At 42.9% G+C, this 17160-nt stretch overlaps 1 protein-coding gene across 1 annotated transcript in view; it reads right to left on the bottom strand.

Moving 5' to 3' along the window:
* Positions 1 to 7806, bottom strand: part of LVRN (laeverin) — a 66829-nt gene extending 59023 nt beyond the window's left edge. The window contains exon 1 of the mRNA XM_077911278.1: positions 6904 to 7806. Within this exon, the coding sequence (XP_077767404.1) occupies positions 6904 to 7601 (698 nt within the window). The 5' untranslated portion in view covers positions 7602 to 7806. The remainder of the gene's footprint in view (positions 1 to 6903) is intronic.
* Positions 7807 to 17160: the final 9354 nt, after the last annotated feature.

Here is a 17160-nt window from a genome sequence, read left to right as displayed (position 1 = left end):
GGGCGCGATCCTGGAGACCCGGGATCGAATCCCATGTCAGGCTCCCGGTGCATGGAGCCTGCTTCTCCCTCTGCCTGTGTCTCTGCCTCTCTCTCTCTCTCTCTGTGTGACTATCATAAATAAATAAAAATTAAAAAAAAATTCCTACAGGAAAACATAGGAGAAAACTTCAATGACCTTGAGTATGGTGATACCTTTTTAGACACTACACTAAAGGCATGATCCGTGACAGAAATAATTGATAAAGTGGACTTCTTTAAAACTGAAAACCTCTGGGATGCCTGGGTGGCTCAGTGGTTGAGTGTCTGCCTTGGGCTCAGGACGTGATCTCAGGGTCCTGGAATTGAGTTCCGCATCAGGCTCCCTGTGGGAAGCCTGCTTCTCCCTCTGCCTGTGTCTCTGCCTCTCTCTCCATGTCTCTCATGAATAAATAAATAAAATCTTTAAAAACAAAAACAAAAAACGGAAGAGACTCCTAACTCCTAACTCTGGGAAATAAAAGGTTGCAGAAGGGAAGGTGGGTGGAGGGATGGGGTAACTGGGTGACAGGTACTGAGGAGGGCACTTGATGGGATGAGCACTGGGTGTTATACTATATGTTGGCAAATCGAATTTAAATTTAAAGAAATGTAAAAAAGAAACCAACAAACAAAAAACCCTGAAAACTTCTGCTCTGTAAAAAATAGTATAAAGACAATGAGAAGACAAGCCACAGACCGGGAGAAAATATTTGCAAAAGACATATCTGATATCCAAAATATACAAAGAACTTTTAAAACTCAGCAATAAGAAAACAAGCAATTCAACTGAAAGATAGGCCAAAACCTCAACAGACAACTCACCAAAGAAATTATACAGATGGCAATTATACAGGTATTATATTTACATGTATAATATATACTGTATTATATGATATATAATATATAATAAATATTATATTAACATATAATACATATTATGTATATTATACTATATATTCAATTATACAGATATTAAAAAGTGCTCCACATCATATGTCTTCAGGGAAATGCAAATTAAAACAACAATAAGGAAAAAACAACAACAACAATAAGATACCACCGAACACCTATTAGAATGGCCAAAGTCCAGAACACTGACAACACCAAATGCTAGTGAGGATGTGGAGCAACAGGCACTCTCATACATTGTTGGTGGGAATACAAAATAGTATAGCCACTTTGAAAGACAGTTTCGTGGTTTCTTATAAAACTAAGCATATTCTTACCATATGACTCAGCAATTAGGCTCTTCTTTTATCTAAGAAGTAAAAGTTTATGTCTACACAAGTTTATGTCTACGCAGAATCTGCACAAAGAATTTAGAAGACCTTTTTTCATAATTGCCAAAACTTGGAAGCAACTAAGATGTTTTTCAGTAGGTAAATAGATAAGTAAAAAATAAATAAATAAAATAAAATAAAATAGATAAGTAAACTAGGGTACACCCAGACAAAGAAATATTACTTAGTGCTGAAAAGAAATGATCAAGACATAAGAAGACATGAAGGAATCTTAAATGCATATTACCAAGTTAAAGAAGCCAGATCTGAAAAGGCTATGTACCTATAGTAGGATTCCAAATATAAGATATTCTAGAAAAGGCAAAACTATAGAGACAAGAAGATCAATGACTGGGGCAGGGATGAATAGGCAAATAACAGGATTTTTAGGTCAGTTAAAATACTCTGTATGATAGTAGAATGATAGATGTATCTCATTATACATTTGTCCAAACACGTAGAATGTACAACACCAAGAGCGAGCCCTAAGGTAAACTATGGGCTTTGAGGAATCATGATGTGTCAATATAGGTTCATCTTTGGTTAAAAACATGTATCAAGGTGCTGGGTGGCTCAGTGGTTGAGCATCTGCCTTTGGCTCATGGTGTGATCCTGGGGTCTTGAGATCGAGTCCTACATCAGGCTCCCCACAGGGAGCCTGCTCCTCCCTCTGCCTGTGTCTCTACCTGTCTCTGTGTCTCTCATGAATAGATAAATAAAATCTATTTTAAAAAATGTATCATTCTGGTGAGCAATGTCCATAATGGGTGATGCCATACATGTGCAGGTGCAGGGGCTATTTGGAAAATCTCTGTACCACCCTCTAATTTGGTTTTAAACATAAAACTACTCTAAAATAGTCTTTTTAAGAAAGAATTCCAAGACATGATACCAAAAGCATGGCCTATTTAAAAAATTGAAATTGGGGTGCCTGGGTGGCTAAGTCGGTTAAGCATCTGCCTTCAGCTCAGGTCAGAATCCCAGAGTCCTGGGTTTGAGTCCCACATTGACCTCCTTGCTCAGCAGGGAGTCTGCTTCTCCCTCTCCCTCTGCCCCTTCCTCTGCTTGTGCTCTCTTTCTCTCAAATAAATAAATAAAATATTTTAAAAATGTGATAAATTGGAAAAAATAAAATTAAATAAATAATTGATAAATTGGACTTTATTAAAATTCAAAATTTTCGCTCCCTGAAAGACCTTATTAAAAGCATGAAAAAACAAGCTACAAACTAGGAGAACCTATTTGTAAACCATATGTCTCAATAAACTCCAATCTGGAATATATCATGAACTCTCAGGACTCAATGGCAAAAAGAACAATTCAATTGGAAAATGGGCAAAAGACATGAGAAGACATTTCAACAAGGGTGATATACAGATGCCAAATAAGCATAAGAAGATGCTGAACATCATTAGCCAATAGAAAAATGCAAATTAAGTGAGGGCCAGTGGCACAATGGATAACATGTCTGACTATAGATCAGAAAAATGCAAAGGAAGAGCACAAAGAGATATCACTATATGCTCATCATGACAGCTAAAAAAGAAAACAGTGGTAAAAGCAAATGGTGCCTGAGATGCAGAGAAACTATCATTGATACAGTGTTGGTGGGAATGTAAAATAGTACAGATGCTTTGGGAAACAAGTTAGCATTTTCTTTTCTTGTCTTTTTTTTTTTTTTTTTTTTAAGTTAGCAGTTTCTTAAAAACAGAACATGAAACAACTGTATGACCCACCACTTACTCTCCTGGGCATTTATTCCAGAAAAGTGAAAACTCATGTTCAACCAAACACTCATACACAATTGCTCTCAGAAGCTTTATTTGTAATAGACGAAAACTGGAAACAACAAAATGTCCCCATTTATCAGTGACTTCCCACTCCCCCAGTTCCTAACAACCAACACTGTACTTTCTATTTTTGAATCTGACTACTCTATGTGGTAGTTAAATACAGTCTCCTCAGAGTTCATCTATGTTGTAGCATGTGTCAGAATCTTCTTATTTTTTTTTTTTTAGATAGGCTCAATGCCCAGCAGGGAGCCCAATCTAGGTAGGGCTCAAACTCAAAACCCTGAGATCAAGACCTGAGTGGAGATTAAGAGCTGGCCACTTAACCGACTGAGCCACCGAGGTGCCCCAGAACACATCCTTCCTTTTTAAGGCTGAATAATATTCCCTTGTATGTATAAACCACATTTTGTTTATCCATTCATCCATCAGTGAGCATGCATTGCTTCCACCTTGTGACTATTATGACTAATGTTACCATGAACACGAGTGGACTGATCTGCAATTTTTGAGGGTGTGCCCCCAAGACTTTGATAAATTCCTCTGGTGATTCTCATATACATTAAAGATTTGTGAACCACTACTCTAATTCAGGATTTCCCCAAGTATAGAGGGAGAGGGATTTGAGGTAGCTCTTGGACACCCTATTACGTAGATCTGACTCACATATGAGATAGTCTTTTTTCCAATTCTATTAATCATTCTGGTAAAGTCAAGAGCAAATCTTGGTTTGGTGTTATTTATCTTCAACATCTAATTCTAATTACTCTTTTTAACAAAGAGACAGTAGCCCTAGATTCAGAGCCTTCGGATCCTTCAGCAGACCATCGTTAACAGGGGAACTTAGGAACATCGTTTTTCCATTGTATTGGACCGTACAGCACCATGACTCTCAGCTCTCATCAGGGCTCCAAATGGTTTCCCATTTATGATGTAGAGTCGCTTTTTAACAAACCTACTTAATATTTTTGTTTAAATTGAGCGATATTTTTTAGCAAAAAATACAGCCAGAGGCATGTGAATATGGCAAAACCTTCCAGGTTGATGTGCCAGAGAATGAAGTCTGCGAAACACTGTTTTGAGGAACATTAACATTTGGATTTTGCCCTCAATTTTCTACACATGGAATGAGAGAAGCAGACACTGACATACAGCAGCACAATCTAAAGCATCCAGTAAATGTCTCCTATATGGCAGAAGGGCAGAAGTGTGATGGTACCAGCCAAGTGGAGAAAGGCAGAGAACAGACAGGAAGCATCCCCAGCAACCTCTGAAGCTAGAAAATTGTAAAGCCTTAAAAGTGTGAGATAGGGATGCTTTTTGTATTTTCTAGAATGAGTTTCTTCTCCTCCTCCTCCTTCTTCTTCTTCCTCTTCTCCTTCTCCTCCTCCTCCTCCTCCTCCTCCTCCTCCTCCTCCTTCTTCTTCTTCTTCTTCTTCTTCTTCTTTTCCTTAGTGTTGAGTAAAATTATTTAAAAACTTCAGCCTGTCCAGACCATGATAAGGGGTCACCAAAGAAGAGAGGTAAACCTGTTCCAACTGCTGGCCGCTGGCATCAGAGACAGGGCAAGAAAAATGTGAAATCTGTAGGCAGCTTCTCCCCAGGTGCGAATCTCCTCCTGAGGCTCACATCTTCCAGGAACGTGGCAGGTGCAGTGTTTCAATAGCAAGAGGCTGCTCCTGACAATTACACACCAAGCTAATGAGATAGTGACCACTGCACAGCTTGTGCATTAATTTCTCATCAATTCTCACAACACTCTAAAGGTTGACACTTGTGTCTATGCCTTGAATGAAGGAATCAACTCAGAGACATGCAGGGCCTGACTCAAGTCACACAGCTCAAACTCAGGCCTGGTCGGGCTTTCAAAATCAGCTTCACCACACTTGTCATTTTGTCCACATTCTTGGTGACCTTGGCGTCAGGCTCAATGGGAGGTTTCTTTCTCTTGTGGTTTCCCAAGCAAAGACCCAGAAGAGCACTTTCAAAGCAACAGCTCCTGCAAAGACGTCCTAAGTCTGGAACACTACATTGGCCTCTGAACATCTGTGGGACTTTATTAGGATTTCTGCTTGTTTGAATTTTAATGTTCTCAAAATATGGTTTCTAGTTACCACTGGAGTTGGCAACACAACAGAAAAATGGAAAGGGAATTTCATTTCCCATATTTGCTAGGGCAGTTTATCCAGGCTACGGCCTCATTAAAAGGGAAGAGATGGGTTAGCAGTCGAAGATGTACTGACCCACAGCAGAAACTACCGCCCCATGTGCATTCAGTGTCCTTTTTTTTCCCCTCCTGAAAAATCTTGCACTCTAAACCACACGCACAGTAATTGCAAAACGTTCCCAGTGCCCTCCAGTCTGGTAACACATCACCTTGATGAGAAAATTTTCAAAACTATATTTTCAAGCATTGATGCATTTTTGAAAGGAAAAAAAAATGAGCATATAGTCCTTAAACAAAAGTTACAGATTACACATCCACTAAGGCAGCTTATTAAACTTATTTTAAAAGCCTTGAAGTTTTGAAAATAATGCCAGAGATGATTTAGTGTGTGTGTGTGTGGGTGGGAGGGTAATTTAGTAGGTTTCTTTGCATTTGAGAACATTGTCTCTAATAATAAAAGGCAAAGTACACCCAATTGTGTAAACCGCAAATGCTCCACCAGTGTATGCAAAAAAGAGCGCCAGTTTGAAGAAAGACCTTTTTGGTATCTTTCACATAAAGTATTTCCCTGGCGCTCGCCTGAGGTGGGTCAGTAACATGGTCACAGAGCGTGGAAAAAGGCAGTTCCTGAGCTGGAAACACTCCGTGTGGAAAACATTATCCCAAATGAGTGTAAAGAGAACACATGTATGCTACGTAAGCTTGCAAACTCAGAGGGGGAGGTTTCTTTTCACCGCTATTTATTATTATTATTATTATTATTATTATTATTATTATTATTATATTTATATTTAGTTTTTTTAAATTTTTACTTTTTTCCCAGCGAAAGAAATCCCAAAAGCTCCGGCTGGTGATACTAGGCAGGGCAGTTGCTTAGTATCAGAGGGGAGGGGTCGGGAAAGCTGCGGGTCACCCCAAAACCAGACTCCAGGCAGGGGATGGGAGGGGATGAGTTAAAGGGGATCCTTAAGTGTTGGAGAACTTCAGCAAGGAGAAAAAAATATATATGAGAACAGCACCGACGTGAGTCTATTTGTTGCAAGAACAGCTGCTCCGGAGCGCTAGGGCCGAGGAAAGAGACGGAGCAGCCAGCTGAGCGCTGGGGCACGCTCCGGAGGGAACGCAGGGAACTGCGGGGGCGCAAGAGTGCGACAGCCCGGGGCTTCTTTCCAACTTTAACACCCAGAAATCCCCCTCTGATCTTGTTAAAACTCAGGTTCTGATCCTTTGGTCCAGGGCGGGGAATTTGCATTTCCAAGGAATTCCCAGACGTACCGCTCCTGCCGGTCCGCGGACCAAGCCAGGGATTGCTCCCGCTGGTGAAGCAACCTTGGATTAGGGCAAAGGTGGGGCGGGGCAGGGGGGCTTTCTGGGGACGGCGGTGAACTTCTAGGGTAGCAACAAACTGGAGGATGGGCAGGGACAGCGCTAAAAAGTGGCCAGAGGACGGACCACGGACGGTCTGTCGCCTTGATCACAAGCAGGGGTTCTGAAGGGAAGGGAGGAAGGAGGCGCCCTCCTTTGCGTCTACAGGAGGGCGTCGCGGGTGACGGGGGCTTTGGGGGAAGGGCAGGAGACGCGCACCTGGACGCAGGTAGGCGGCTGGACTCTCAGCCAGAGCGGGGGCCCGGCCGGCCTGCCCTTACCTGCGCTCGCCCTGGTCCGTGTAGACGTTGAAGAAGAGTCCCTCCCTGAGGTCCTGGTACACCAGGCTAGAGAAGCTGAGCTGCAGCTCATAGCGGCTGCCGGGCTGCAGGGTCCCGCCGAGCTCCAGCACCATGTACTGCATGTCGGAGGCGAACCACACGTCGTCCACGGGCACGCGGCCCACCGTGCGGTCTTCCGCGCCGGAGGGGAGAGGACCCCGCACCTCCGCCCGCTCACAGTCCAGGAAGAGGCTGTGCAGCAGCAGCCGCGCGGTGGCCACCGTGCAGCGCACCGTGATGTTCACGCGGCCGGTGAAGGTCAACGTCGAAGCCCAGGACTCGTTTGGCCGCAGCCGGGGCCACAGCTCCAGCTCGTAGTGCAGCGGCACGAGCCAGGGCGGCAGGCGCAGCTGGTCCCAGGGCCCCGGGGGTCGCCAGGTGCCCGGGGCGGCCGTCCCCGCGGGCTCACGACTGGGGCGGGTCTGCCCGGTGGCCAGAGGCTGCCCCGGCGAGCGGGTCGGGGAGGGCGCGGCGTCCGGGCGCCCGCGGTGGCGGAGCTCCGACGGCGGGAGGCGCGCGCAGCGGCCGTACAGGGCGGCGAGCACCAGCAGCGCCAGCAGGAGCGCGGCCGCCAGCCCCGCCAGCAGCAGGGCCACCGCGCGGCTCACGTAGAAGCCGGAGCTGGAAGGGGGCCCCATGGCTGGGCCCCCGGCGAGCGCGAGCCGAGCGCCGCCGGCAGACGGCGGCAAGCCTCGACCGGGGTGCGAGTGATGGGACCCCCGCTCTTCCTCTGTGCCGTCCCTCCTCCCTGTCTCCTCCTTGCCTCGAGGAGCTCGGGAGACAGGAGCGAGCGCTTGGGACCACGGCTTCCCCTCCCAGCTAATCAGATCCAGGTCCCTGCCTACCCATCCCCGCCCCGCCGGGGCCTGGGGAAGAGGCGGATCCCGCGCACCGCAGCGCGCGCCCCTTTGGGTCCAAAGGGAAAGCCCTCGTAGAGGAGGCTTCCAAGTGGGAACGGGAAGGGGGCGGTCGGGCCAGACTCGAACTTGGACACCTCCGACGGGGATGTTTGGGTTCGTGAGACTTGCCGGATGCGCCCTGGCGCGGTTTCACGTGTGGTCGGAAAAGAGACAAGTGCAGAGCGCACTGCGCTCCCGGAACGCAGGAGGTCTGCGGCCAGCACACCTGCTGGCCACTGGCCCGGGCTGCGAGTGCTGGGGGTGGGGTGAGGGGCTTGACCACCTGGACTGTCGGAGACGCACTCTGAAATCACCCTGTGAGGGACGGCCACAACTCAGAACTAACTCCCCGAGCCAAATCGCTGGCCCTAAATTCGCCTCCGGAATGAGCCGGGGACTCTCGCAGCCCAGGCGGCGAGTGCAAAGTGGAAACAAGGCCAGGAACCTCCGAGCCTTTCCCCACGCTTGGGAAGCAGGCCTGGAGGAGTGGCCGGCGGGAAGGCGGGGAGACTTCCCCTGAGGCTCGCTCTGGGGGCCTAGGGGACGTCCCCGGGAAAGGGGGAAAGGGGACGATCGGCTTTCAAATCCCGCTCCTTTCGTGCAACAGTCGTGCGCTAGCCTTGGCTCACAGAGGCTGCCAGGCCGGGACTCGTTTCCCAGGTGGTGCCCTCGTCGGTGAGGTCTTTGGCATTTAGGGCATCTGTTTGTTATTTAGCGGGTGCTCCAGGGAGAGCTGCCACGCCCGGGAGCCGAGCTGCGACTCCGCACGCACGCACTCGCCCGCGCCGGGAGCGCCGTTGCAAGCACTTAGCAGGCGCTGGGCAACAGGAGAGAGGACTGCAAGATTCGGCAGCTGGCCCAAGACTCCTTTGAGCGTATCCCATCTTTAGATTTTCAGAACGAAGAGAACTGTTTCCGTCTGGGCCCGAAAACGGTCTTCGCTTTCCTCCGGAACTGTAGATCCCATCCAATGAGGAAAGCCTTCCACCTGAGTTCAGAGAGGGGGTAAACCAAGGTGATTCATTCTCCTGGGAAGTGTGACCTTCCCTGCTCCTCCAACTAAAATGAATCACATTAAGAATAAACCTCCGGAGCAGGACAGGAAGGAGGAAGGAGACTTGACACCAAGCTCAGGCGTATGGTTATGCTGTAATCTATGGGCCGGTCCTGATTACAGGTTTGATTTTTCTTCAGGAATGGAACGATCATGTTTAAAAATAATTATGGCCACCAGCATCACTCCCAGAAGATCCTGGGTAGAGCTGAGGGAGAAAAAGCTCCTTCTGTTTCTCCTACTGCAAGTCAGGCTGCCAGAACTGTGAGCTAGCGGGGAAGGGGGGGGTTTCTGAGTTCAGGTTATCTTGAGATGGGGGTTATCACAGATGCAAAGCTAATTAATTCTTGTCCTTACTGCCCACTGGTCAATTGCTTGAAGGATTCCAGACTCCCCAGGAAAGGTTAAAGAAAGAAAAGGAGTCAGTAACAGAGTCACTTCAAATTCACATTAGAGGGATGCCTGGGTGGCTCAGTGGTTGAGTGTCTGTCTGCCTTTGGCCCAGGGCGTGATCCTGGAGTCCTGGGATTGAGTCCCACATCAGGCTCCCTGTATGGAGCTGCTTCTCCCTCTGCCTATGTCTCTGCCTCTCTCTGTGTCTTTCATGAATGAATAATTAGAAAAACACACACAAATTCACATTAGAGGTGTCTCCCTTCCTTCATTTATATAAGAAACTCTACTGAAAAGTGTGTAAGCAGACACAAGTGTTTGATTCCATTTATCTATATCATTAGACAAATAGCAATTGACTACCACACAAAAAGATTCAAAGTAATAAAATAGCACCAAATGATTCAGTGATTTAAATATCTTATTTAAAGGGAAAATATTGGGGATCCCTGGGTGGCACAGTGGTTTAGCGCCTGCCTTTGGTCCAGGGCGGGATCCTAGAGACCCAGGATCAAATCCCATGTTGGGCTCCCGGTGCATGGAGCCTGCTTCTCCCTCTGCCTGTGTCTCTGCCTCTCTCTCTCTCTCTCTCTCTCTGTGTGTGTGACTATCATAAATAAATAAAAAAAAAAATTTTAAAAAGGGAAAATATTTCTGATAAAGCACTAATGTCACTCAACAGTTGCTAAATAAAACACTAGCTGAGTCAGGCATATGTTAATTTAAAAAGAACTGGAAAATACTATTATATGAAATTTTTGACATTTCATTGAAAGATGAGTTCTGGGAACTAGATCAGTTGCTAGGAAAACATTCACTAAAAAATTTTTTTTTAAATTTCTTAATGAGATACTCAGAAAACCCACTTATGATTCAGACTAGCGAAAGCAGTGATTCTCAGCTGGAGGTGCTTTTGGTGACTCGCCTCCCCTGGACATTTGCCAATGTATGAAGTCTTTTGGTTGTCACAATTTTGTGTGTGAGGGGGGATGCTACTGGTATCTAGTGAATAAAGGCTAGAGATACTGCTGAACTTCCTACAGCACACAGGACAGCCCCCTACAACAAAGAAATATCTTGCCCAGAATATCATCATTGCTGCAGATTGGAAATCCTGAACCAAAACAATAATCCAAGGCTTTTATATGATACTCAAGTGGAACTTTGCCTTTGTATCTTTGTACCTACTTACTTTTTTGTTCATGCTTATGTTTTGGCATGTCTATTATTCTTCCATCTTTATATCTTGGTACTTACCATGAACCTCAGTAATACTTTATTATTCCTCTTGGGTCATATGACTTAATTTTTCTTTTCCTTTTCTCTTCATTTACTTTGGAAATTTAATTTTTTTGAATGGGTGATATATTCATAAGGCTCAATAATCAAGACAGTATGGAATTTACCTTGAGACACCTGGTTTCCACTGCCTTCATAGTTAATAATTTTTAATAGCTTCTTTTGGTATCCTTTCTGTGTTTCCTGATGTAAAGTGAGCAAATACAATTATATACTCTTGTATTTCTCCCCCTTTCTTATGTAAAAAAATAGTGTACTAAAATGAACTTCTGGTGGTAGCTCAGTGACTCAGTCTGTTAAGTGTCTGCCTGTGGCTCAGGTCATGATCCCAGGGTCATGGGGCTTAGCGGGAAGTCTCTTCTCCCTCTCTCTCTGCCCCTCCCCTCACCCATGCTCTGTCTGTCTCTCTCTCAAATAAATAAAATCTTTTTTTTAAAAAAAGCACTTAAAAAAAAAGGCACTTCAGCACCTTGTATTTTCATTTAACAGTATTTTCTGTGTATCTTTCCATATCAGTCCACAGATATCTTTCACATTCTTTTCTATAGCTACATTGTATGGATATACCATTGCAAAAATTTTCTTAGTTTGCTTATTTTAAAGGATTCACCAGACTCCACAGAGTATCTTCACATAGGCTTTTATTTAAAGGCAAAGAATATGGTGTAGCATGAGAAAGAGAATATAGGCAAGAATTGGGAGGTCAGAGAGACATCCCCTGTGCCAGCTCCCTAAGGGCCCTTATTTGTGTAAATATGGGTCATGCTGTGTCACCAGCTCAAACCAACAATGCCTGTGAGAGGAATCTTGTTTATAGAGAACTCAAAGGAGAAGCTCTTAGAGAACCCCTTTAAATAATCAAGCCAGGTTTGTCAGACCCATAAATCTAGTTTCAAGCTATTAGTAAAGAAATCAACCCTAGGAGTCTCCAGTGAGAATTTCAGACCTGAGTCAGCACATCATAAATTGATCAAGAGTCAAAATAAATATCCAGAACTAAGGCAGAATAAGGAGCATTGAAAATTCTCTCCTCCACGAAAGCAATGTGAACACTGAAAAATTTGCCAGAATTAGCCATTTCAAACTCCAGAAAATAACCAAAATCTTGGAGTGATCCAAGGGAGTGTTTGTTCAAATAAAATAAACAACCAAATCTCAGTTAAAAAAAAATAACAACCTGAGCTGTATAACATTTTAACTTGCTTTATTTTCATTTCCTTTGTCTCAGCTTTGCAGAAGCCTTGAAAATCAACCGCCTGTTATTATGGTGCAGATCAGTAGCCTGGCAGCCACTGGAAGCAACACAAAGTCTCTTAAAAGCCTCATTCTCAGAGAATTGTCATTATTTGAACTACTCGGTGGTTCCCTGGAAGACTCCCGTGTCAGGACCATCTTTATTTGACTTAACTTCACAGTTCAGCCTGTGTGAACAGCCTTTCATAAGGGGCACTGGTTGAAAATAACGTAGACGATTGTTTAATATTACAACCTCCTGAGGTGGGCAAACAATTGAGGCAAACACTAAGTTCATCAAAAAGTTTAAAAGGAAAAGCTCAGGAGTTAGATAACCTAGAAGGGGCTTTGAAAAGCTCCAGTCTATTCTTGAAAATCTAAAAGGCCATATGCATTCTATGGGCTATGCACAAGACTAAAGGCTGTACTAAGTGGAAGAAACCCAAGAAAGCCCTAAAGCATATCTAGCTTATCGTGAGGCACTGCTCAAGCTGGCATCAAGCCTAGACTGGGTTGTCAACTGCCTGTTTGAGTGTTGAAGGGATATCTCAACACCCACACAGAGCCCCTTGGCAAAAACTGGGAGATTCAGATGTTCAGGGGAATCTATGTCTCACCATTAGGTGGCCACTAAGTTAACTGAGCAAAGACAAAAGTGGCCACCAAAAAAAATACAGACTTTACTGAATTAGTTCAGAAAAATCTCTAAGCAAACAAGTGACAACAATCAGCAACAACAAACCCCAAAGGGGCAAGAGATCTTAGACTTGTCACATTATTTAAAATATCATGTTTCCAACAACAACAACAGCAACAAAAATTATGAGACATGCAAAGAAACAAAAACATATACCCATACACAGAGAAAAATCATCAGTAGAAAATGTCCCTGAGAACTTTCAAACATTGGCTTACTAGACAGAGACCTTAAATCAGCTATTTTAAATATATTAAGTGAACCAAAGGAAACCATGTCTAAAGAGCTAAGGGAAGGTATGGGAATAATATCTCATCAAATACAAAATATTAATAAAAAGATTAAGTTCTAAAAAATAATCAAATAGGAATTCTGAAGTTGAAAGTATATTAACTGAAATTTAAAAATCAATAAAGGGACTTGACACCAGTTTTTATCAAGAAGGAGAAATAATTAATGAAATTAAAGGTAGGCTAAATAAGATTATTCAGTCTACTCAGAATGAAGAAAAATGAACAGGGCTTAAGAGTACTGTTGGACACCATCAAGCAGACCAATATACAGATTGTAGAAATTCCAGAAGAAGAGAAGCAAGAGAAGAGGGCGGAGAAATTACTTGAAGAAATAATGGCCAAAAATTCTCCCAAGTTTTTGCAAGATACAAATCTACAAATCTAACAAGCTCAACAAATTGCAAGTAGGATAAACTGAAAGAAATCCATACCAAGACACATTATAATCCTACTGTCAATAGCCAGCCAGATTAAGAAAACAGAGAACAGAAAAATAGTACAGAAAATCAATGGAGGCAAATTCAGTCCTTGGAGATCAACAAAATTGACAAATCATTAGTCACACTGACAAAGAAAAAAAGAAAGAAGGTGCAAATAAATAAAATCAGAAATGAAAGTGGGGACATTATTATCAGCTTTACAGAATTGAAAAGGAATATAACAGAAAATGTAAGCAATTATATTCCAACAAATTAGTTAACCCAGAGAAATGGACAAATTTTCTGAAACACACAAATTACTTAAACTGACCTAAGAAGAGATAGAAAATCTCAACAGACTGTAACAAGAAATTGAATATATATTTAAAAGTTCCCCACAAAGCAAAAGTCCTGGATGATACAGCTTCACCAGAGTTCTACGAATATTTAAAGAGTTAAAATTAATCTTACTTAGCTCTTCAAAAAATTTGAAGAGGAATAAACACTTTATAACAGCATTACTCTGATTAAGAAGCCAGATAAAGACATCATAAGAAAAGAAAATTAAAAACCAATATCTTTATGAAAAAGATATGCAAAATCCTCAAGAAAATATAAGCAAATAAAATCCAACAGAGTATTAAAAGGATTATTCATCATAACTAGGTGGAATTTATCCCAAGAATGGAAGGGTGGGTGGTGTCTGTGTGGCATAGTTGGTTAAGTGATAACTCTTGGCTTCAGCTCAGGTCATGATCTCATTAATGGAACAAGAGGGGAAAAAATGACATGATCATCTCAATTGATACAATTTATACAGAAAAAGGCACTTGACAGAATGCAACCTTTTATTTATAAAAACTTTTATTGATAAAACCTCTCAGAACACTAGGAATAGAAGGAAAGTTACAATATGATAAAGAATAGTTATGTATTCAACCATGAAAGACTCACTGCTTTCCCCCCTGAGATCAGGATGTTTGCTTTTATTGCTGCTATTTAACATTGTACTGCAAGTTCTAGCCAGAGCTATTATACAAGAAAAAGAAATAAAAATAACCTAAATTGGAAAAAAAATAAATAAAATTATCTCTATTTGCAGAAGACATGATCCTATATGTAAAAAATCCCAAAGAATTCACATGAAAGGTACTAGAGCTAAAAAATGAACTCAGCAAAGTTGTAGGATACGAGATCAACACGCAAAAATCACTTCTGTTTCTATATGCCAGCAATGAACAATCTGAAAAGGAAATTAGTAAAGCAGTCCCATTTTCAATAGCATCTAGAAGAATGAATACTTAGCAATAAATCTAACCAAAGAAGTGAAAGACTTGTATGATGAAAACTATGAAACATTGCTGAAAGGAATTAAAGAAAAGCTAAATAAATGGGAAGACATTCTATGTTCATGATTAGGAAGACTTAACATGGTTAAGATGTCAATGTCACTCAAAGTGACATAAGATTTGACACAATCCCTGTCAAAAATACCAACAGCCTATTCCACAGAAATAGAAAAGCCACTTTTAAAATTCATATGAATTTGTGAATGGCCCCAAATAGTCAACATAACCTTGAGAAAGTTGATGGGCACACACTTCTAGACTTCAAAACTTACTACAACGCTAAATTAAAACAGTGTGGTACTGGCATAGGAATAAATATATAGACCAATTAATGAAATAGAAAGCCCATATATAGTCACTTGATTTTTGACAAGAGTGCCAAGACTATTCAATGGGGAAAGGACAGTCTTTTCAACAAATGGTCTGGGAAAACTGGATACCCATGTACAAAAGAATGACATCAGAACCTTACTTTATACCATATACAAACATAAACTCTAAGTGGATTGTAAAAGCTAAAAACATAAAACTTGTAGAAGAAAACCCTGGAGAAAGTATTTATGACTGGGATTTCATGATTATTTCACGGATGTGACATCAAAAACACAGATGACCGGGGATCCCTGGGTGGCGCAGCGGTTTAGCGCCTGCCTTTGGCCCAGGGCGCGATCCTGGAGACCAGGGATCGAATCCCACGTCGGGCTCCTGGCATGGAGACTGCTTCTCCCTCCTCCTGTGTCTTTGCCTCTCTCTCTCTCTCTCTCTCTCTATCATAAATAAATAAATCTTTTTTTAAAAAAACACAGATGACCAAAGAAACATAAGTTGGACATTATCAAAATTAAGTACTTTTCTGCACCAAAGAAGAATACTATCAAGAAAGCAAAAGACAACTTATATAATGAGAATATTTGCCTTTCTGCCCCTGGACGCCGCCAAGTAAGCATCGTTAAAGTCTCCCCTCCCACCACCATCATGTCTAAGTCAGAGTCTCCCAAAGAGCCTGAGCAGCTGCGGAAGCTCTTCATCGGAGGTTTGAGCTTTGAAACAACTGATGAGAGTCTGAGGAGCCATTTTGAGCAATGGGGAATGCTTATGGACTGTGTGGCAAGGAGAGATCCAAATACCAAGCTCTCCAGAGGCTTTGGGTTTGTCAGTATGCCTCAGTGGAGGAGGTGGATGCAGCCATGAACGCAAGGCCACACAAGGTGGATGGAAGAGTTCTGGAACCTAAGAGAGCTGTCTCAAGAGAAGATTCTCAAAGACCTGGTGCCCACTTAACTGTGAAAAAGATTTTTGTTGGTGGCATTAAAAAAGACGCTGAAGAACATCATCTAAGAGATTATTTTGAACCGTATGGGAAAATTGAAGTGATTGAGATCATGACTGACTGAGGCAGTGGCAAAAAGAGAGGTTTTGCTTTTGTGACATTTGATGACAAGATTGTCATTCAAAAATACCATACTGGGGCAGCCCCGGTGGCGCAGCGGCAGCCCGGGGTGTGATCCTAGAGACCCTGGATCAAGTCCCACGTGGGGCTTCCTGCATGGATCCTGCTTCTCCCTCTGCCTGTGTCTCTGCCTCTCTTTCGCTCTCTCTGAATGAATAAATAAATAAATCTTTAAAACAAAACAAAACAAATACCATACTGTGAATGGCCACAACTGTGAAGTAAGGAAAGCCCTATCGAAGCAAAAGATGGCTAGTGCTTCATCCAGCCAAAGAGGCCGAAGTGGTTCTGGAAACTTTGGTGGTGGTCGTAGAGGTGGTTTTGGTGGGAATGTCAACTTTGGTCACGGAGGGAACTTCAGTGGTCAAGGTGGCTTCGGTGGCAGTCGAGGCGGTGGTGGATACAGTGGCAGTGCGGATGGCTGTAACGGATTTGGTAATGATGGAAGCAACTCTGGAGGTGGCGGAAGCTGTAACGATTTTGGCTATTACAACAATCAATCCTCAAATTTTGGACCCATGAAAGGAGGAAATTTTGGAGGCAGAAGCTCTGGACCCTATGGTGGTGGAGGCCAATACTTTGCCAAACCACAAACCCAAGGGTGGCTATGGCGGTTCCAGCAGCAGCAGCAGCTATGGCAGTGGCAGAAGGCTTTAATTACTGCCAGGAAACAAAGCTTAACAGGAGAGGAGAGCCAGAGAAGTGACAGGGAAGCTACAGGTTACAATAGATTTGTGAGCTCAGCCACGCACAGTGGTGGCAAGGGCCTAGCTGCTACACAGAAGACAAGTTTTAGACAATACTCATGTGTATGGGCAAAAAACTCAAGGACTGTATTTGTGACTAATTGTATAACAGGTTATTTTAGTTTCTGTTCTGTGGAAAGTGGAAAGCATTCCAGCAAAGGGTTTTTTTGTTTTTGTTTTTTTTTCCCAACAAAGGGTTTTAATGTAGATTTTTTTTTTGCACCCATGCTATTGATTGCTAAATGTAATAATCTGATCATGACACTGAATAAATGTGTCTTTAAAAAAAATACTTGTAAGTTATATATCTGATAATATATCAATATCCCTCATATATATTTACACATTAATAATTATATTATTTT

This window comes from Canis aureus, chromosome 10 (assembly GCF_053574225.1).
Source record: "Canis aureus isolate CA01 chromosome 10, VMU_Caureus_v.1.0, whole genome shotgun sequence".
Classification (NCBI taxonomy): domain Eukaryota; kingdom Metazoa; phylum Chordata; class Mammalia; order Carnivora; family Canidae; genus Canis; species Canis aureus.
This window is presented reverse-complemented; position numbering and strand designations above follow the sequence as displayed.